General features: G+C 48.0%; 1 protein-coding gene across 2 annotated transcripts in view; it reads right to left on the minus strand.

The window, feature by feature from the left end:
• The window catches only part of LOC119979396, a 340254-nt gene that overhangs the window by 24870 nt on the left and 292056 nt on the right, over positions 1-23328 (minus strand). For both annotated transcript variants that reach the window (XM_038821550.1, XM_038821551.1), the window contains 2 exons: positions 8215-8322; positions 5359-5508 (listed from right to left, as the gene is read on the minus strand). In XM_038821550.1, coding sequence (XP_038677478.1) covers positions 5359-5508; positions 8215-8322 — 258 coding nt within the window. The remainder of the gene's footprint in view (positions 1-5358; positions 5509-8214; positions 8323-23328) is intronic.

The raw sequence follows: 23328 nt of genomic DNA on the forward strand, positions 1-23328 counted from the left end.
CGTATGATATGTAATTATGCCCAAGGCAGGATGGGGCGTTACTTGGAGAGAAACATGGAGGTGTAAGATATTCGAACTAGTGGATTTTTATAGAACCTGTCCATTTTCAGACCAGTTTCATTGTACATTTACTGAAGTAAACTAATAAGGTCAAGGAAGCTATTTTGAGACCAACAATTAACTGAAGAAGTAATTTTGTAAACATCAAATTTATTAACCAAACAATGGCATTGAGTAGACACCAATCAGAAAAATAAGGTTAAATAAGTAGTGAGCCTCAATTGATGATAATTGCAGACTTAATAATTAATCAGTCATTACGTTGTACAGTTATGGGGCCATGGTGGCGTAGTGGTCATGTAATTGGATTAGTAATCCAGAAGCTCAGGCTAATGCTCTGGGAACATGGGTTTAAATCTCACCAGAGCAACAGGTGGAACTCAAATTCAATAGGTTTTTGCAATAGTGATCATGAAAATTATAATTTTGTAAAAATAAATCTAGTTTATTAGTGACCTTTGAGAAAATAAATTTGCCATCCTTACCTGGTCTGACCTACATGTAATTCTAGACCTATAGTAATGTGGTTGGCTTCTAACTGCCCTCTGAAATGCCTAGCAAACCTCATAGTTCAAGTGTAATTAGGGATGGGCAGCAAGTAATGGCCCTGCCAGTTATGTCTACATCCCATGAAAGAGCAAAGAAAAAAAAACACCGGGTTATATACTTAAAAATCTGTATAAGGTTAATCTAATTTCCATCCACGCTTGCACCTTGCTGTGTAACTAACTGCAATGCTTATAAACATCCAGCTATGCTTAATTGTTTCTAAAAAAAAACAGAGCTAGCAGAATCTGTCCAGACAAAGGAATCCCAGCTAAGTGCTTTCTGCAAAGAAAAAGAGGAAGTGAGAGCACATAACTGCTTTTGATGTGTGGTCAAGATTTGCCAATCATAGCTGGATGTTTCTAAGCATTGCAGTTAGTTACACAGCAGGGTGCAAGCGTGAATGGAAATGAGATTAAACAATCCAGACATCCTGCTGCGCAGAAGTTGTCAATCATAACGCTTTCCAGGAATCTAGAGCTGTGGCTTTCTCTGGTCGAGGCAGCAGGTGTAGGGCACAGGTGAGTTTTGAAGCAATAATTTTTCACTGTCTCTGTCTGGACTGCTCGCTGGCTTCCAGGCAGGAATCTCCGTTAAGGGATGAGGCTCTGTTATTCGGGTCTCTGGTGGGGGGGCTCTGTTATGGGGCTCTCTGTTGGGGGAGTCACACAAGGTGTTGGGTCCGCCTTATACGTTTGGGGGGGGAGGGGCGGGGAACACCCAGAAAATCCTGTGGGAAGGGACTGCGGAATTGCGTCGTGGGGGAGGAGGGGGACCAGCCGCCGGACCTCACAATCGGGCCCCCCGGTCAAAATGGCGGTCCGATAGCAGGATTTGCGATGGAATACTTCACATTCCTCACCATGCATAAATTTTCATGGCAGAGACTTCTGGTGGTGAGATATAGGGGGAAGTCACACACGAGGTGACTCCCGCGGGAGAACTGGGGCGTGATTCTCCCACCCTCCACGCCGGAATCGCGCCCGGTGCGGGGCAGAGTATAGCCGTTCACGCCGGAAATCGGGCGCGACAGCTCTTCCGCGATTCTCTGCGGACCCGCCAGTCCCGCGCGTGTGTTCGACACAGCGCCGGCCAAACTCCCGCCGGCGTGGTTTACATGTGGTACCACCTGGCGGGAGCTGCGACCCATGGTCGCGGTGGCGTTCCTGACTCTGGGGGCCTCAGCGGTGGACAGGCCCGTGATCGGGAGCCACCAATCGGCAGGCCATCGCGATCTGGGCGGGACCTACCTTCTTCCGCGCGGGCCTGTTGTGTGGCTCAGCCATGTTGGCAGCGCCCGCACCGAGGTGGGCCACCGTGCGCATGCGCGGTCCGGATAGCAGGGCCCCGTCTGCAGCCAGAGCTGTGGGACACACGTCGGGGCTCTGCAAGCCCCCTGGAAAACTGAGAATCACCCCGGACCAGCGGCCGTGGGGACTTAGTCCCCAGAAGGGAGAATCCCGCCCCTGGCCCTTCTGACCTTTTTCTTGATGTCACGGGTCATTTACTCCTTGGACAGAGTACTCTCTCTGCTGAGATGCTCAGAGGAAACAAAGCCAAGCAGAAATACATCAATGGAATCGGAAGCCTCTCTGGATTCAACAGGCACTAAGATGGCAGAGTTGGCTTCTCCCTTGCCATCCACTCTCACTACTATTTTGGCGAAGGAGTTAGAGAAACACCGACAAAATGTGGAGGTGGATCATAAAAGGTCAATTGAAGAGGCCTTAGCCCCCATTCGTGTGGTGCTGGAGAAAAACTAGTAAGACCGCCGACGCCCATGGAGTCACAATTAAGAGCATTGGAGGCGGCATTATTAGATCACAGTGATCGCTCACCACTCTGGAGACTGATCGGACATCGGTTGTTGAAACCAATAACATATTAAGAACCAAGCTGAATGACCTGGAAAACATGTCCAGGACGCAGAACATCTGGATTATGGGGTTCCAGAGTGGATTGTGGGCCATACCACCACCAAATATTTTTTCAGACATGTTCCTCAAAATGGTGGGTGAGGATGGATTTGCAGCCCCGCCTCAAATAAACCAGGCCCATCGCTCAATTCGACCGAAGCCTCGTTCTGAATATCCAGCGAGTGCGGTGATCATAGGATTCCACGGTTTTAAAGTCTGAGAGAGGGTTCTTCAATGGGCAAGGGAGCACTGCGATCTCAAGTGAGGAAGCCACTCCATTCGGCTGTATCAGGACATGAGGGCGGAGTTAGCAAAAAACAAAAGAGCCGTGTTTAATGATGCGAAGGTCGCCTTGTACAAGAGAGGAGTCAGGTTTGGGATGGTCTATACAGCTCGCTATAGAGTCACGTTTGAAGAAAAATACTTTTTTGAACATGCCGGGAGATGCGGACTCTTTTGTTAAAAGGCGCAAGTTGTGCGATGTGTAATTTGGTTTGTGGCTCTGTTGACGGTCATTTTATATTTCTTGTTTTTTCTTGTTCTTGATTGTTTAGTGCGGCATTTAGTCATCAGTGGGATGTTGCAAGTTAAATATTTTTTAAAATTATTTGTTCTTTTGCAGATGGGGATCTCACTGCTAACTGGGGAGTTAGTTAACGGGAGTGGTTTTGGAGGGTTTGCTGCAGCTTATTATAGTCGTTTTTAGAAATTGCGCTGAGAGCTTTTGTTTGGGGTGGTTCAGTTATGTGTAGGTTTTAGTTATATTTTAAGTCTTTGTTTGCTCTAGTTTTATTTGCTTTTGGGTGTGGTTACATTCAATAGTGATGCTGTTTTTGGGATGGGAGGGTGGGGTGGGGGTTGTCTGCTAATGGCGTCGACTGGTTTTCCTTCCGACTTGTCTTGGTGGATCTTTTTGCTTTATCTTTTCAGTCTCCTTTGGTTGATTTCTCTTGGTGGAAATGGCTGACTCTGAAGTAAGAGGTGGTGGGAGACCTCCAATCCATTTGGTCACATGGAATGTTAGAGGTTTGAATGGCCCAGTGCCTCTGCTTGGTTGGGTGACTTAATGTCACTCCTACACTTGGAAAAAAATCAAATTCACCATCAGGGCGTCTACATAGAACATAGAACATAGAACAGTACAGCACAGAACAGGCCCTTCGGCCCTCGATGTTGTGCCGAGCAATGATCACCCTACTTAAACCCACGTAACCCGTATACCCGTAACCCAACAATCCCCCCATTAACCTTACACTACGGGCAATTTAGCATGGCCAATCCACCTAACCCACACATCTTTGGACTGTGGGAGGAAACCGGAGCACCCGGAGGAAACCCACGCACACACGGGGAGGACGTGCAGACTCCACACAGACAGTGACCCAGCCGGGAATCGAACCTGGGACCCTGGAGCTGTGAAGCATTGATGCTAACCACCATGCTACCATGAGGCCCCCTCAGGCCTACCTGAGGTTCTACTGAAGAAGGGGGGGGGGGGGGTGGGGATGGGTGGCCCAGATGCACATGGGCACCTCCCTAAGGTTGTACCGCCCTTCCTTTCCAGCACATTTCTAAAAAAACCAGACTGCCCGCTCCTACCTGCCCACATCAACCCTATTATGGCACGGACAACATATTACTGGGGTCAATTCGTTTGTTAACAAGCTATGAAACTGGTGGACAGTGCACCTGCCCCATTTACGTGCCTTACCAAAAGCATGCCCTGTGGGGCACATAAAATGCAGCTCGTAGCTAGTATAATGTTCGATAAAAGGTAGAATTTAGCCTCCAGCACTGTATGTAAGTCCAGACCTATGACTACCACATTTAAGAGCCACGCAACAATAACAGATCTCCATGCTTCTTTAATCTCCCCCGAGCAGCTGGTGTATGTCGTTCCCCACAGTCCGTGACCAGCTACCAACAATCTGGTGATGGGTGGGGTGGGGATAGTTTTGAAGTCTGACGACCGGAATATTTCAAAGTTGAAGTTGTTAAAAAAAAAGAGCCTGGAAGAAAGTGGTCTGCATAGGCTCAGGTTGAACTACAAACCCATTCTCCCATAACGGGCAAGGAAGATATCTGCACATTTAATTAGGATCAATCTCGGGAAATTCTGTCAGATTGGGCCAGCTGGAAATTGCTGGAGTGCAAAACTCTCTATTTTGTTTCAGCGCAGCACAGGAGAATCTATTCTATTACTATAACCACACCAGTGGGACGTTGCAAGTTAAATGTTTCTTAAAATGATTTGTTCTTCTGCAGATGGGGGTCTCACTGCTAACTGGGGAGTTAGTTAATGGGAGTGGTTTTGGAGGGTTTGCTGCAGCTTATTATAGTAGTTTTTGGAAATTGAGCCGAGAAATTTTGTTTGGGGTGGTTCAGTTATGTGTAGGTTTTAGTTCTATTTTAAGTCTTTGTTTGCTATGGTTTTATTTGCTTCTGGGTGTGGTTATATTCAATAGTGATGCTGTTTTTGGGATGGGGAGGGTGGGGTGGGGGTAGTCTGCTAATGGCGTCGACTAGTTTTCCTTCTGACTCGTCTTGGTGGATCTTTTTGCTTTATCTTTTCAGTCTCCTTTGGTTGATTTCTCTTGGTGGAAATGGCTGACTCTGAAGTAAGAGGTGGTGGGAGACCTCCAATCCATTTGGTCACATGGAATGTCACATGGAAGGAAGTTAATCCTCACTGAAGACATCACACAGCTTATCGGGTTGATTGTTATTATTGTAATCAACTTAGAATTCTGGAAATACTGCAAGTGGTGCAGCACTAAAAATGTTTTTACTTTGACTTGGCACATGCAGAATCTTCTGAGTTAATTTGGTAGCTTACCTGTAAAGAGTAAACCACAGAGACAAACATCTGGAAATCACTAACAGATTGCCAGGGGACACAGTTCACCAGCTCGGCCATCAAAGCAATGTAACGTAACACCACAGCATCCAGCTTCCCACACAAAATATGGCCAAATACGGCAATCAGCTATGAACACAAAGAACAGAAATTGAATAGATTATGTAGATATGCAGATTACAAAAGTACAAAGCATCAGAAATATGAATCTGAAAACATTGGAGTGAAATGCGGGAGTTCAACAAAACTTCTTTCCAATAGGAAACTGCTCCAATGTTATTTTTACATCTGACATAAAGAATTTCTCTATAATCACTCAATGTATCTGCGTACAACACACAGATTCACTCATGGCAAGTAGAAAGACAGGCATCCCTATTTTATAATGGTTCGAGGGTTATACCATGTAACACGCAATGTATTATCCTGGTAATAATGTGGAACAATATAGCTTTTGCCCTGAAATCTGATTGCTGTAAATCGGCCTGCCACAAGGTCAATGAAAGGCTAATTCCTATTAGGAACTTTCAGATCAGTTGTTATGGTATAGTTTCTCCCTAATCCCCACTCCTCGCACACACATACACAGAAAAAAAACAGGAAATTATAAGCTTTCATTCTTTTTAAACTGTAGGATAGGAAATTTGAGGATAGCAAATGTTGTCCCCTTGTTCAAGAAGGGGAGTAGAGATAACCCCGGTAACTATAGACCAGTGAGCCTTACTTCTGTTGTGGGAAAAGTCTTGGAAAGGTTTATAAGAGATAGGATGTATAATCATCTGGAAAGGAATAATTTGATTAGAGATAGTCAACATGGTTTTGTGAAGGGTGGATCGTGCCTCACAAACCTTATTGAGTTCTTCGAGAAGGTGACCAAACAGGTCGATGAGGGTAAAGCAGTTGATGTGGTGTATATGGATTTCAGTAAAGCATTTGATAAGGTTCCCCACGATGGGCTATTGCAGAAAATACAGAGGCATGGGATTCAGGGTGATTTAGCAGTTTGGATCAGAAATTGGCTAGCTGATAGAAGAAAAAGGGTGGTGGTTGATGGGAAATGTTCAGACTGGTGTCCAGTTACTAGTGGTGTACGACAAGAATGTTTTGGGGCCGCTGCTGTTTGTCATTTTTATAAATGACCTGGAGGGCGTAGAAGGATGGGTGAGTAAATTTGCAGATGACACTAAAGTCGGTGGAGTTGTGGACAGTGCAGAAGGATGTTACAAGTTACAGATAGACATAGATAAGCTGCAGAGCTGGGCTGAGAGGTGGCAAATGGAGTTTAATGCAGAAAAGTGTGAGGTGATTCATTTTGGAAGGAATAATAGGAAGACAGAGTACTGGGCTAATGGTAAGATTCTTGGTAGTGTGGACGAGCAGAGAGATCTCAGTGTCCATGTCCATAGATCCCTGAAAGTTGCCACCCAGGTTGAGAGGGTTGTTAAGAAGGCGTACGGTGTGTTAGCTTTTATTGGTAGAGGAATTGAGTTTCCGAGCCATGAGGTCATGTTGCAGTTGTACAAAACTCTGGTGCGGCCGCATGTGGAAGCATTGGAAAGGGTACAGAGGAGATTTACAAAGATGTTTCCTGGTATGGAGGGAAGATCTTACGAGGAAAAGCTGAAGGACTTGAGGCTGTTTTCGTTAGAGAGAAGAAGGTTAAGAGGTGACTTAATTGAGGCATTCAAGATGATCAGAGGATTAGATAGGGTGGACATTGAGAGCCTTTTTCCTCGGATGGTGATGTCCAGCATGAGGGGACATAGCTTTAAATTGAGGGGAGATAGATGTAGGACAGATGTCAGAGGTAGGTTCTTTACTCAGAGAGTAGTAAGGGCATGGAATGCCCTGCCTGCAACAGTAGTGGGCTCGCCAACACTAAACGCATTCAAATGGTCATTGGATAGGCATATGGACGATAAGGGAATAGTGTAGTTGGGCTTTAGAGGAGTTTCACAGGTCGGCACAACATCGAGGGCTGAAGGGCCTGTACTGCGCTGTAATGTTCTATGTTCTATGTATATCTAAGTTTGCTTTAGTATCTGAAACAGATGTGTCACCCACTGTGTGACAGATACCTGATAGATGGAAAACATTTATAGATGGGTCGATAGATACTTTGGAACTTATCTAGCTGAAAAGTGGACATAAAAATATCAATTGATTAAAATGTGGCTATTAGACCTATACATTTGAAGCAATGACTAGTGGTATTGTCACTGGACTAGTAATCCAGATACCCAGAGCAATGCTCTGGGGACCTGGGTTCAAATCCCACCAGGCAGCTGGTGAAACTGGAATTCAATAAAAATCTGGAATTAAAAGGTCTGACCGATGACCGTGAAACCATTGTCGATTGTCGTAAAAACCCATCTGGTTCACAAATGTCCTTTAGGGAAGGAAATCTACTGTCCTCACTTGGTCTGGCCTACATGCGACTCCAGATTCATGGCAATGTGGTTGATTCTCAAATGCCCTCCGAAATGGCCTCGCAAACCAGTCAGTTCAAGGGCAGCTGGGATGGGCAGCAATAGATGCTGGCCAACCAGCGATGTCCACATCCCGTGAATGAATGAAAAAAAATCTTCATCTCCATTATTCAGCTAAAAAGAGCCCAAACTGCATACATGTGTTATGTATATTTTTATATAAGTCTTGCACAAAGAAAATGACTAATGATACTTTATCAGTCCACGAATCCTTTTATATCCTTCCAACAACAGAGTAGTTCCAGGAACAGTTTGATACATGTTCAAGTTAAACTACTGCAAAGTAATTTATCTGGACCTACTGAAAGGTAAGTATTTAAAACAAGCACTTTCTTGGGGATCTTACCCTGTTTGTTGTTGCATGTCTCTCTATAGCAGTCAGAAAATTAAATAGTGACAAGTTGCTGAAGTCTTCCACAACATAGTATTCAGTAAAGAGTGCAATAAGGGAATCCTGCAGAAATTAAGCATACAGTTGTGAAACAGGTTAAGAAAATTCACATCAGTGAGAAAGACAGTTAAACACGATGTACTGTGACTTTAAAATAAAACTGCTTATCCATATTTCAGTGGGAGTTTTGTTAGTTTTCATTATGTTTATTTCCCAATAAATGTTCTGGATAGCAGCCCACGAAGACGTCACTGATCAACGTGGTAAAATATATAAATAAGACAAACGAGGGAACATGGCCCTCCAAAGACAGCGATGATAAGCAACCCTGTGAAAGTATCTCCTTTCCGTGTAGTATCAAGCTTCAAACTGGGAAAAAGTAGTCAAGCCATGGGAACAGGATGCATATCGCATGGTGTTACAGGCAGATGAAACATTTAACTTCCAACACAGATCCAAAATGGGAGGGTTGCTTCAGGGTTCTTCCCTTTGTTGTGTTTGGCACAATCACTAGATTTGCAGCTTTTCTCACAAATCTATAACATTCTTTTAGTGGCCGTGCCTTCCATTGCCTCGGTTTGAAGGACTGGAATTCCCTCCCTACATTTCTCTGCCTCCCTACCTCGCTGTCTTCCATTCACTCCCTACACCTCTCTGCCTCTCTACCTCGCTGTCTTCCATTCCCTCCCTACACCTCTCTGCCTCTCTACCTCGCTGTCTTCCATTCCCTCCCTATACCTCCCTGCCTCTCTACCTCGCTGTCTTCCATTCACTCCCTACACCTCTCTGCCTCTCTACCTCGCTGTCTTCAATTCACTCCCTACAATTCTCTGCCTCTCTACCTCGCTGTCTTCCATTCCCTCCCTACACCTCTCTGCCTCTCTACCTCACTGTCTTCCATTCCCTCCCTACACATCTCTGCCTCTCTACCTCACTGTCTTCCATTCCCTCCCTACACCTCTCTGCCTCACTGTCTTCCATTCACTCCCTACACCTCTCTGCCTCGCTGTCTTCCATTCCCTCTACACCTCTCTGCCTCTCTACCTCACTATCTTCCATTCCCTCCCTACACCTCTCTGCCTCTCTACCTCACTGTCTTCCATTCACTCCCTACACCTCCCTGCCTCTCTACCTTACTGTCTTCCATTCCCTCCCTACACTTCTCTGCCTCTCTACCTCGCTGTCTTCCATTCCCTCCCTATACCTCTCTGCCTCACTGTCTTCCATTCACTCCCTACACCTCTCTGCCTCTCTACCTCACTGTCTTCCATTCCCTCCCTACACCTCTCTGCCTCGCTGTCTTCCATTCCCTCTACACCTCTCTGCCTCTCTACCTCACTATCTTCCATTCCCTCCCTACACCTCTCTGCCTCTCTACCTCAGTCTTCCATTCACTCCCTACACCTCTCTGCCTCACTGTCTTCCATTCACTCCCTACACCTCTCTGCCTCACTGTCTTCCATTCACTCCCTACACCTCTCTGCCTCGCTGTCTTCCATTCCCTCCCTACACCTCTCTGCCTCTCTACTTCGCTGTCTTCCATTCCATCCCTACACCTCTCTGCCTGTCTTTCTTTAAGACAAGTGTAATTTATCATGATTATCATTTACGATAATTTTTGTAACATTTATATCTTGTTTAAGCAGCTCATTTATAATATCATATTGGCACTACAATGAGGTACCAAACCATAAGCTGAAAATGATGTCTCAGATATTATCAGCCAAATGCTTAACGCATTCATGACAAATTACTTCATCAAATATTTTAGCGTGGGTGCTAATCTGTTTCAATTAAATGGATTAGTACCTCTGTTAAAATGGCAGAAAGTTGTCTTCCGGTGACAACATGTAGAAGGAGGTTGCACGTAAGGTAGCTCCCGCTAAAGTCCTTGATTTTTGGCCCGTTCCACCCGCTTTCCAGGGATAATTGGTCGACCGGTTCATCCCATTTGAGAGCTTTTTGTAAGAGCATGTCAAAAAATCCAAGGAGGAATATTGGTAAGAAAGGTGTGAGCAGTAGCCCTCCTTAGGAGCTGAGTAAGGTGTGGAGTCCAGTGGGATTGAAGATGGTGGAGAGAATTCCTCGGGTGGGGTTGCACCTATTATGGTGGATAAGCTGACAGAGGGAATGGCAGTCGAATTTGAAAGACAATTCGGCAAGCATTTCAAAAGGCAAGGGAGGGAAATACTGGAGACCCTCACAAAGTCGGTGAAGGACGCATTAGTCCCGATAAAGGATGCGTTGGGAAAGACCTCGGAGCACAGTGAGGTACTGCAGGTTGAAGGAGACACTGTTGTGTCACAGCGACTGGTTGGTCTCACTGGATGCTGAGTTGTGCAGGGTGGAGGAAAGGAACAAGGGCCTGAGGGCTAAGGTCGAGGATGCTGGAGAATAGGTCGAGGTGGCAGAGCCTCAGGATCCAGGGGTTGCCTAAGCGGGTGGAGTGCCCGAGGCCGACTGAGTATTTTGTGGCAATGTTGACGGATTTGGTGGGGGATGAGGGAGAGGTCCCCTCATCCAGCTGGATAGGGCCCACCGATCGCTCCAGGTGAAAGAGCCACCACGAGTGGTGATAGTATGTTTTCACAGCCATCGGACGAAGGAGAGGGCAGCACGGTAGCATAGTGGTTAGCACAGTTGCTTCACAGCTCCAGGTTCCATTCCTGTCTTGGATCACTGCCTGTGAGGAGTCTGCACGTTCTCACCGTGTCTGTGTGGGTTTCCTCCGGGTGCTCTGGTTTCCTCCCACAGTCCAATGATGTGCAGGTTAGGTGGATTGGCTGTGCTAAATTGCCCTTAGTGTTCAAAAAGGTTAAGTGGGGCTACTGGGTTACGGGGATAGAGTGGAGGTGTGGGCTTGGGTGGGGTGCTCTTTCCAGGGGCTGGTGCAGACTTGATGGGACGAATAGCCTCCTTCAGCACTGTAAATTCTATGATTCTATGAAGTGGACCAAGGAGAATCGGGCGGTGCGATGGGAAGAATATTTATTAAAGTAAAAGAAAATAAAAACACACAACAAAAGACTAATGTGCACTATGACACTTAAGTACATGAATAAATAAACACACCGTTTTATCTGAAGTTACCTCTTACTCCCAAAATACACCCACTTTCCCTCAACTCCAAGTAGACAGGGTGCTCTTTCAGAGAGTTGGTCCAGACTTGATGGGCCGAATGGCCTCCTTCTGCTCTGTAGGAATTCTATAGTTCTAACTCACTAAGACACCCTTTTTCCCAAACAACATCCAAGTTTATTAACTCCATATAAGTCAAATCCAGTTGATAGTTACAACACCATGCTGCTTAGGTGACCAATCCTGGAAAACCATTTCTTCTTCGTTCAGCGAAGGCACAAAACTGTATCTTTTAGAGGGCAATATCTGCTGTAGCTCTCAATGTTAGATTGCACAGGCCTCTGTGGCTTGGATCATAGATTAAACTTGCCTGTCTGACTGTTGGATAGAGAACTAGCCTCCTTCCCACTGAGAGTGCTAGCAGTTATATTGTTCAGTGTCTTTGATATTCCCCTCTATGGATTCTGCTGTCCATCTCTCTCAAATTCTTTGTCTTTAGAAGTTACCATTTGTATAGCTTCACTGATTTCTGGTAAACAATGTTTCTCATTTGGCCATTCTCACCTCAATGTCTCTAGACTCCTGCTAATCTTGTTGCTGGAAAATTGCATCTCATTATTCCTCGAGATGCCTACTAATCTTGTTACTTGTCTGTTATTTTTTTCACATCAAATTCACTGTTAATCTCATTAATATATCTCGTTCTTAACAGTTATCTTTGTAAATGGCCCATCTGAATGGATTATCTGTAAATCACTTGATTGATTAAATTTTCTTTTTTTTAGAAAATATTTTGTTGAGGCATTTATAATTTTAATGTTTTAAACAAAGAGATCCAACACACACAAAAATCCCACAATAACATACCCAACCTCCCAAATCATAAACTCTAACTACCCTTACGTTAGATTTCCTACCCTTATTCGTTACTTCCATGCCTCCCCTTCCACCCTCCCCCCCATTCCACTCCCCCCCTGCTGATGGTCAATTTTCCTTGACGAAGTTGATGAATGGCTGCTACTTCCGAGCGAACCCCTGTAGTGAACCTCTTAAGGCAAACTTAATTTTCTCTAACCTAAGAAACCCTGCCATGTCGCTAACCCAAACTCCTGACTTTGGAGGCTCCGAGTCCCTCCATCCCAACAGAATCCGTCTCCGGGCCACCAGGGAGGCAAAGGCCAAAACGTTGGCCTCTCTCCCCCACCCCTCCTGGGCTCCTGGATCTTCCGACACTCCCAAGTATTGCCGCCTCTATACTTGGAGTCACCCTCCCTTCCAGGACCTCTGACATGACATTTGAGAATCCCTGCCAAAATCCCCTCAGCGTCGGACACGCCCAAAACATACGTACAAGGTTTGCAGGACTTGCCCTACAGCACTCACACCTGTCCACCACCTCCTCAAAAAACCTGCGATTAAATTTTCATTATACATGACCTTACAATCAATGTGATATTCTTTTTTTTATAAATGTTTTTTATTGGATTTTTGAACGGAATATATTTGCCGTTATGTACACAGGATATGATATATATCTATAAGTAGGCATCTGTTTGTGCCGGCAAGACAATTCCGGGGAACAATCCTCGAAGGGATCTGGTGCCGGTGTTGCCCCTAACTTCTCCCGGACGAATTTCACCGCCATTGTCTTCTTGTGCACACTGCCGCTTCAGCCGGCCCTCCCGTTCTCCGGCTGTGTTCTCCTTTTACTCTGTTCCTGTGGATGTCATGTTGGTTAACGTTTCCCTGCCCCCCCCCCACCTACCTCCCTGGCTCTCCTCTATTGTTCCCTGTCTCCTCCCTCCTCTCCCCCCCCCCCCCCCCCCCCCGGTGGTTCGCCTTTCCTTCCTCTTAGATTGAGTTGTCCCCCCCAGCTCTCCCGGTCTATCTCACCCTCTCATGCTTTGGCTGCTTTCCCCTGGTTCCTGGCTACCTGGCTATTCTTCTGCTTGCTTGTTGGCCACAAACAAGTCCTCTTGGGTGAATGGCTCCCACGTTCTGTGGAAGCCGTTGTCTGACCCTCGGATGACGAATTTTATTTTCTCCATTTGGAGAGATTCCGAGAGGTCGGACAGCCAGTCTGCAGCTTTAGGTGATGCTGCTGACCACCAGCCGAACAGGATTCTACGGCGGGCAATCAGGGAGGCAAAGGCTAGGGTGTCTACCCTCCTTCCCAGGAATAGATCTGGCTGGTCTGAAACCCCGAAGACCGCCACTTCCGGGCATGGCTCCACCCTCATCCCCACCACTTTGGATATTGCCTCGAAGAAGGCTGTCCAGTACTCCACAAGTCTGGGGCAAGACCAGAACATGTGGGCGTGGTTGGCCGGGCCTCCTTGGCACCGTTAACATCTATCCTCCACCTCCGGGAAGAACCTACTCATACGGGTTCTTATTAAGTGGGTTCTATGTACCACTTTTAGTTGTGTCAGGCTGAGCATTGCGCAGGTGGAGGTGGAGTTGACCCTATGCAGTGCTTCGTTCCAAAGTCCCCACCCTATCTCCATCCCCAGGTCCTCTTCCCATTTCATTCTTGTTGCATCCAGTACGGTGCCAGCCCCTTCTACCAGTTGGTCATACATGTCGCTACAGTTTCCTCTCTCTCTAATATGCTTGCGTCCAGTAACTTTTCCAGTAATGTCTGTCATGGCGGTTGTGGTAAGTCCTTGTCTCCTTTCGTAGGACGTTTTTGAGTTGCGAGTACCTTAGCTCGTTACCCTTGGAATTTCTCCGTCAGTTCTTCCAGTGTCGCAACCCTGTTGTCGGTGAAAAGGTCCCTGACTGTCAGTGTCCCCCCGTCCTGCCTCCACCTTTTGAAGGTGACGTCAGTCAGTGCTGGTATGAACCTATGGTTGTTACAGATGGGAGCTTTGTCTGACATTTTGGTCAGGCCAAATTGCTGCCGTTGTTGGTTCCAGGACTGGAGGGTGGCTATCATCACCAGCCTGCTGGAGTGTTTTTTGGGTGGGGATGGGAGTGCTGCCGTGGCGAGTGCCCGGAGGGAGGTCCCCATGCAGGAGGCCTCCTCCGCGCGCACCCACTCGGCTTCTGGCTCCTTGATCCATCCCCTTATTCGCTCGGCCATCGCTGCCCAGAGGTTGAATTGTAGGTTTGCGAGCCCTCCCCTTGATTTTGTTTTTTGTAAGACCTTCTTTGGGATCCTAGCATTCTCCCCCCCCCCCCCCCCCCCCCCCCCCCCCCCCCCCCCCCCACGAATCCCCACACGAATGCCATGATTAGTTTGTCCAGATATCTAAACAGGAAGAGGCACCTGGGCAGTACGTTCATTTTGATCGTCTGGACTCTCCCCGTGAGGGAGAGTGGGAGTGTGTTCCATCTTTGCAGGTCCTTTCTTACTTCCTCCGTCAGACTGGTGAGGTTCCATTTGTGGATCCCTTTCCAGTCATGGGCAATCTGGATCCCCAGGTAGCGGAATTTGTGTTGAGCTTGTTTAAACGGCAGTCCCGTTAGTGCCCCCCCCCCCCCCCCCCCCCCCACTTGTGGGTGTACCGGGAAGATCTCGCTTTTGCTCATGTTGAGTTTGTAGCCCGAGAAGGCGCCAAACTCTTTCAGGAGCGCGATGATTCCGTCCATGCTGCTTTGTGCGTCCGAGATGTAGAGGAGCAGGTCATCTGCACAGAGTGAGACTCTGTGCTCTCTGACTCCCCTTAGGATCCCCCTCCAGCTTTTTGCTGCCCTGAGCGCGATTGCTAGTGGATCGATCGCTAGAGCGAACAGCAGTGGGGACAGTGAGCATCCTTGTCTGGTGCCCCTGTGCAGCTGGAAGTATCGGGAGTTGGTGTTGTTTGTCCGTACGCTCGCCATGGGAGCGTTGTATAGGAGTTTTACCCAGGAGGTGAATCCTGTTCCAAGCCCGAACCGCTCCAGTACCTCTGAGGTATTTCCATTCGACTCTGTCGAAGGCCTTTTCCGCGTCTAGGGAGACGATCACCTCTGGTGTTCTCTTCCCAGAGGGGGTTATTATCACGTTCAGCAGGTGCCTGATGTTGGAGGTAAGCTGTCTACCTTTGACAAAGCCCATCTGGTCTTTTGCGGCCACCTCTGGCACGCAGTCTTCTAGCCTTTTGGCTAGAATCTTGGCCAGTATTTTGGCATCTGTGTTCAGCAGTGAGCTGGGTCCGTATGACCCACATTTCGTTGGGTTTTTATCTTTCTTAGGTATCAGCGAGATAGAGGCCTGTGCTAGCGTGGCTGGCAGTGTGCCCTTGGCCAGCGAATCTATGAACATCTCCCGCAGGTGAGGGGCCAGTGCTGTTGCAAAGTTTTTGCAGAAGTTCGCCGAGAATCCGTCCAGTCCCGCTGCCTTCCCCGCCTGCATGGAGCTAATGCTGTCCATGATCTCTCCCAGTGCTAGTGGTGCTTCCAGGCCCCGTTTTTCTGCCCTCCCCCACGACTGGTATGTCCAGTCCATCAAGGAACCGTTTAATCTCGGACTCCCCCATTGGGAGCTCTGAGGTGTACAGCCCTTGGTAAAAGGCCCTGAATGCTTTGTTGATCTTTTCTGGCTGTGTTTGTAATGGCTGGTGGCTGCCTGCTTTCTCAGCTGGTGTGCCAGCAGGCGGCTGACTTTGCCTCCGTGTTTGTATAGAGTCCCAGAGGTCCTCTCCACCAGGAGCTCTACGGTCGGGGCCTCGGAGTATTTACGGTCTACCTCCAGTATGGAGTCGACCAGCTACTGCCTAGCTGCCCTTTCCTCCCTATCTCTTCGTGCTTTGAAAGCAATGATTTCCCCTCTTAGTACGGCCTTTAGCGCTTCCCAGAACATGGAGGGTGAGACCTCCCCGTTCTGATTGTTCTCCGTGTATTCTGCTATGGCCCGCGATATCTTTTCGTTGAAGGCCTTGTCAGCTAGACGTCCAACCTCCATCTAGGGCGTTGGGCCCTGCCCGTTTCCAGCCTCACATCCAGGTAGTGTGGAGCGTGGTCTGATATCACAATTGAGGAGTATTCCACTTTGTCTATCCCCGGAAGCACCGTTTTCCCTACCACAAAGAAGTCAATTCTGGTGTATACGTTGTGTACTGGGGAGAAGAAGGAAAACTCCTTCTCCCCCGGGTGGATGAACCTCCAGGGGTCCACCGCTCCCATCTGTTCCATAAAGTGACTGAGTTCCCTTGCCATGCTTGAGGTCTTCCCCGTCTTGGGGTTTGATCTGTCAGTCGTTGGGTCCTGTACACAGTTGAAGGCCATCCCCATGATTAGCCGGTGCGTCGCTATGTTGGGGATTTCTGCCGTGGTCTTCTTGATGAAGCTTGTGTTGTCCCAGTTGGGTGTGTACACGTTAACTAGTACTACCGGTGGCCCATCCAGGGTCCCACTAACCATGACATACTGTCCCCCTGGGTCCGTAACCGTCTTTGTCACCCTAAACATCGTCAATTTGCTGATCAGTATGGCCACCCCCCGGCCCTCGTCCCGTAACAGGAATGGTAGGTCTGTCCCACCCAGCCCTTTCTTACCCGCAGTCGGTTCTGCTCCCTCAGGTGTATCTCTTGAAGGAAGATTACGTCTGCCTTCATGTTTCTTAGATGGCTGAGGACTCTGGATCTTTTCACTGGGCCGTTGAGGCCCCTTACATTCCAAGTGACTATCCTGGTTGGGGGCTTCTGTCCCCTCGCTCCTGCGGGATTAACCATATTCACCTGGTGGACGCGCTCCTGCCCTCCGGGGTTCCCCCTTGTTAGGGGGCCGATCAGGATGGCTGCTGTCACTGCTCTCTCCATGCGGTCGGGCCCCTGCACTCCGTGGTTTCCCTTCGTCCAGGGGGCCCCCGCCATGGCCACCCGCTGTGCGACCGCCACACGGGTAGCCCCCTTCACTCTGGGGTTTCCCTTCGTCCAGGGGGCCCCCGCCATGGCCACCCGCTGTGCGACCGCCACACGGGTAGCCCCCTTCACTCTGGGGTTTCCCTTCGTCCAGAGGCTGTACTGGGTGGATGCTTGCAGCGAATCCTTGTTCCAAGCCCTTGGTTGTGGCACTCTGTAGCCCTATTGCTGTTCCTTTTCTCACCTTGCTTGTCCCTCCGTTCCTGTGTTCTGCCCCCCCCCCATGCATCCCCATCTCTCCCTTTCCTCCCCCTTTCGCCCCCTCTCCCATATATCCCTCCTTTGTCCCTCTTTCGCCTGCTCCTATCCCCGTTTGCTCTCCCGCCTCTGTTGAGTGGTCCCCCCCCCCCGGGCCTGGCACCGTCCCCGCTGTTTGGGGTGCGCTGTGGCCCTTCTTTTTTGCATGTCCCCGGTGCTAGCTAGCTTTCTTGTTAGCGCGGCGACCCCCCCCCCCCCTCCTCTAAGGAGTTACTGTCTTGCTTCTCCCCTGCCCAGCCTCTGTGTCTTTCTGCCCGCTCCCCCCCCCCCCCCCCCCCACCCCCCCCCCCCCCCCCCCCGTTTGCTCACCCTCCTCCGCTACTCTCGTGCCCTTGTGCTGGGGCCTGGTTTCCCACCTGTGGTGGTTCGTTGGGTAGTGGTTTGCTTTTTGTTCAGGGTGCGCTCGCCATGTTGGGGGTGGGGACAGGGGGAGCCTGGCATCGCCTCACCCCTCCCACCCCCCATCAGTGTGTTCTTGCCCCTTGCCAGGGGCTCCGAGTTTCTACCTTCCCTGTTGGTTTTCCAGCCTGTGTTCCTCGATAAATTTGTTTGCGTCGGCGGGGGCTGTAAAGAAATACTCTCTTTTTTGGTATGTGACCCAGAGTTTCGCTGGGTACAGCATACCAAAGCGCACATTGTTCCTGTGAAGGGCTGCTTTCGCTATGTTGAATTCGGCCCGTCTCCTGGGGAGGTCTGCCCCAATGTCCCCGTACACCATAATGAGGTGTCCTTCCCATTTGCAGGTTCTGTTTTGCCTGGCCCAGCGCAGGATTGATTCCCTGTCTTTATACCGGTGCGCCCTCGGGCGTTCCCCCGCCCTGGGCTTCGGGCGCAGCGACCGGTGCGCTCTATCCATTTCTGGTGGGTTGGGGAAAGTTTCCCTCCCCATTAAGTTTCCCAGCATCTCGGCCACGTAGGCCTTGGGGTTTCTACCCTCGATCCCCTCTGGTAGGCCCACTATCCTGACATTTTGTCTTTATGAGCGGTTTTCCTGGTCGTCCACCCTGTCCTTCAGGCTCCCCTGTGTTGTGCCCAGTCTCGCCACCTCCTTCTCCAGGGCTGTGATCCGGTCGCTCATGTCAGTTGCGACCCTCTCCAGCGCCTTAATGGTCGCCTATTGGGTTTCCAGTTTCTCCTCTTGGGCGTCCAGTTTCTTCTCTGCTCTGCACAGGGCGAGCTGTAGCTCAGCCAGTGCCTTGGCCATTGCTGTCTATACTGCGGCCTCTATGTCTGCTTTGGTCCCTGCCTTGTTTTCCTGCTGATGTTCCCTCAGTGCCTTGGCAAAGGCTGCCTTCCAGTTCCCCTCTGGCCCAGGGGGAAAATGCTCCTGTCTGCCCAGTTCTTTTTGTTACAGCGAGGCTTCCATTCCGCCGCTTTGTGCGCCGATTAGCTCGTCTGAGTGGGCTCGTGTATTGCCCTGTTTGCTTTTGGTGCCCTTTCTCCTTCTGCTTTGGGTCCTTTCTGGAATTTCCCCCCCTTTTTTTCCCCCTCCCTTTTTTCCCCCTTCCTTTTTCCCCCCCTTTTTTTCTCTCCCCCCCCCCCCCCCTTCCACAAAGACTCCTTTCAGGTGAGTTTGGTTTTCTTTTTTAAGAAGCATGGAAGGAGAGAGGGAGTATTCTGTCCCTTTAACAGTTTTCTTTTTCTAAGTCTTTCTTTTCTCCCCCCCCCCTTCCCCCCTCCCAAAAAAGAGGGAGTTCTTGTCACCCTGGGACCAGAGAGAGAGAGAGAGAAAGGCTTCTGGTCGGACCTGGAGTCCCCCTTTGTTTTGCCGCCTGCCTCGTGGTGGTTGCCGCCGGGGTGGGGGGGTGGGGGGGGGGGAGGTTTGGGCCTCGTTGCTGGCTCAGACCCCGCTTTGGCTCAGGCCGCCGCTCCTCCTGCCCTTCGTTGTTGTCCCGTGCCCTGCTGCCACGCGTGGGGGGGGGAGCTCAGTCTCTGCTCCTGTGCTGCTTCTCCTCAGCCGCCCATGTTCTGCTGTGCGGGGGGGTGGCTCGGTCAGGCTGGCTCGCATTCAGGAGGGGCGACTCTCTCCGGCCGCTTCCTGGTCTCCGGCCCTGGTTCCTCTTGCACACCTTCCCTCTCGCCAGGCAGCAGCGTACAACTCCGGTCCCTTGCAGCCTCCTCTCCTTCTCCCCGGGGGGCTCGCCCCTCATGATTCTGCCGCTCGCTCCGTCCCCGAGCGCCCATGTCTCCGGCCCCGCTCTGCCTCGGAGTCCGAGTCGCTCCTCTTCCTCCGCACTCTACCACCGTGCGGGGGCCCAGTCGGCCAAGCTCACGCACCCGGGCGCACGTTCTTCGTGAGGGAACGGGATGCAACTGTGTTCCGCCCTCAGGAGCTCCTCTACCCACTACCGCTCTCTTCCCCCGCCGGAAGTCGAATCTCAATGTGATATTCTACTTGCAATTAAAAGTTGAGGTTTATGAAACATAAATGCTGCTTCATATGGAATTTAAGGATTTTTACATTTGATTCACAATTGTCGTTAACGATTAATAATGTAAGACTACAACTACATTGCTTGATGTTATTTTAGCTTAATCACTTCATATCAAATGTCGTTGTCTGCTATTTTAACAGAGGTGCTAACCCGTTTAATTGAAACTGATTAGCACCTACACTAAAATAGTTGACAAAGTAATTTGTTATTAATGCTTTAAGCATTTGACTGATAATATCTGAGACACAATTTTCAGCTTATGGTTTGGTACCTGATTATAGTTCCAACCTGATATTGTAAATTAGCTGCTTAAACAAGAGAAAAAAGTTGCACAAATTATCTGAAATGATAATCATGATAGATTACAACCACTTGTGCATTTCTTGTTCCTTCACTGTATTTTCTGCTTCCGATGTTGTAATCCGAACAATGGGGAATGTATTAATCCCTTATGTAGAAAACTAGTACTTGAGCTTTTAGCTCACATCCCATCAGATAGAAGAAATTTAATTAGAGTTAAATCTCTTTAAAAATTCATGAATTTCTCCTCCCCTTGTTTTAAAAAACGCATGCTCATGATTAAGCACTAGTGTGATCATTGCACTGTACAGCAAAAGGCACAATACAAGGAATGACTGTTTATGTAAAGAGCAGAAGGCTATTTACTGACAAGAAGAAAGATCCTTGGATGCCCCATCAGCTTAGCAAGCTGGGACAAAGGGATATTTTATAGCAACTTCAGAGTTATTACACTGATTACGAACTACAACTAATTAAGCAGAGCCTAACCTTTTCTTCATATGTAAAGTGGGAAGGAACCCTTATATGTCCCGGATTCAGAAAAGCAATTTTGCTCATGCATTAAAGGAAAGAATGATACTTTCCATTTCAACTGAATCAGCAGGTTAGCAGGACCACAGATTAAGTACCTTAAATAAACAGCAACGTTTTCTGATGGAGGCACTTTAATGATCATTTCACAAAGGTAAGGGGAGAGGGTTTGCAGAAAGACAAAATTAGGGGAACAATAGCTTTGGAATGATAAGCCAAAATGAAAATATCTCCCATGAGCTTTATTTAAAATCTATAAGCACTGCTGGCAAAGCCAGTGTTTATTGCTAATCCCCAACTGCCCTTAAGAAGGCAGTGGTGTGTCACCTTCTTGTACTGTCATAGTTCTTGTGCAGTTACACCTACAGTGCTGTTAGGGATAGAGCTCCTGTATTTTGATCAAACAGTGACAGAATAGTGACATATTTCCAAGTCACGATGTTCTTATGTATGTGACACAGTGATGTTACACGGTGCTTCCATTGCGTGTCAGTGCTGGAGGGAATGAATGTTTAAGTTAGTGGTTAGGGTGCCACTCAAGCAGGCTATACTTTGCACTGGATGGTGTTGAGCTTTCCAAGTGTCATTAGAGCATGTAGGCAAGTCAAGAGCATTACATCACATTCCTGACTTGTGCCTTATTGACAGTGGACAGGCTTTGCTCAATCACGAGATTTGTTACCCACCAGAGATTTCTCAACTACTGACATCCTAGTCAATGGAAACCCTCAGAAAGTTGAAGGTGAGGGATTCAGCTACGACAATGCTATTCAGTGTCAAGGGGAGATATTAGATTATCTATTGCTGGAGATAGGTATGTCCTGGCACTTCTGTGGCATGCATGTTACTCATCACCCGAAAACAGGTTTTGCTCCAAATGGATATGGACTGGAATGGCACTAAACACCATGCAATTATTACCAAACATTCACACTTCCGACATTATGATGGAGGAAAAGTCATTGATGAAGTAGCTGAAGATTGTTTGACCTCTAAAGTCCGAACCCTTTATTCCCATCCTGGCCAGCTTCATTGTGGGGATAGGCATCTCCTAGTCTTCCACAATCTTCATTGAGTCGGGCCAGCTTTTCAAAGAGCCCTGGTTCACGGCCAGAGGTATCATACGCCACTGTTTGCATGAGTGGAATTTTGAAAGTTCAAAAGGTTCTCTTGATACCCCCCATGCAAAGGTATGCCCTCCTAAACAACTCTTGAGGCTTCTAAGCCCCCCTCCATGCTTGAGTGTGCCCCCAAAACAACCTCTATAGTCCCTTATGCCCCCCATTTCAATTCCATGCCCATTCACCCAATAAACATTGTACAGAACAGATGAATCCTATAATGGCAGTAGGATGAGTCACAAAAAGCTTAAAAAACAGAAGTATTCATTGGTAACTTTCCACATTCTCAAAAAAAACCCTCCTTTTTTACTATAGGACAATAAAAGTACCTATCGCATAGACATTTGAAGTTTCAATAGCAGAAACAGCAACACTCGAAACCTCTTGACCTTGTGTAAATAAACACTGCAAAATAGATAGCATAGATCAGAGAGCTACAGCCCTCAATCAAACAATATTTTCTTTGGGGCTCAGTTGTTTTAACCAGCCAATGGATTTCTGGTCTGTCAGCCAAATCTCATTATGTATTCCTTGTTGAGAACCCAGTCATCTATTAGATTAGTAAACTACCTGAGCCCAGTGTTTGAAACTAAAACTTTCCTGGAAACAGTAGCAAATTAATGCTTAGGTTTCCAGTACTACTGCTACTACCATACCAGGGCTCCCGTTTTGAATTGCTTCACAGCTCCAGGGTCCCAGGTTCAATTCCGGCTTGGGTCACTGTCTGTGCGGAGTCTGCACATCCTCCCCGTGTCTGCGTGGGTTTCCTCCGGGTGCTCCGGTTTCTTCCCACAGTCCAAAGATGTGCAGGTTAGGTGGATTGGCCATGATAAATTGCCCTTAGTGTCCAAAATTGCCCTTAGTGTTGGGTGGGATTACTGGGTTATGGAGATAGGGTGGAGGTGTTGACCTTGGGTAGGGTGCTCTTTCCAAGAGCCGGTGCAGACTCGATGGGCTGAATGGCCTCCTTCTGCACTGTAAATTCTATATTCTATGTTATGCGTAGCCACAATAAAACTGAAGCTTCAACGTCCTACTTATCTGCAGTGCTGCTTCATATCTAAAGCAGCATGTGGAGGACACATTGAAGCAGTAGGCTAGCTATTCACTGCTGCAAATGATTTAGGTCGGGGTGACTAGATGAACTGTAAGCATCTGATATATTTATTTAGTTTCCTTCAGAGGAATGAAGCTTACATTATCCTCATTAAAAATGAACCAAGCTGCAACCCTCTTTAAAAAAAATTTGATCATTATATTTGTTGTCATATACTTTGTGCTGTGACTCCTGACTGCCTTATAATTAAGTCTTGCTGAATTCAGACTATTGTTTTCCTCAAGAGAGATGGCGCTGATTTTTAATTATTTTTACAAGTGCATCTTCTGTCTTACTGCTGCTAATTATAGGTAACATTAGTGAATAAAATAGGATATTGGACAAATGATTAGCTTTTGAATAGAAATAACTTAAATTCCAACAGATTTGATTGGAGCAAGCAG

The sequence above is a fragment of the Scyliorhinus canicula genome, chromosome 16 (assembly GCF_902713615.1).
Source record: "Scyliorhinus canicula chromosome 16, sScyCan1.1, whole genome shotgun sequence".
NCBI lineage: Eukaryota > Metazoa > Chordata > Chondrichthyes > Carcharhiniformes > Scyliorhinidae > Scyliorhinus > Scyliorhinus canicula.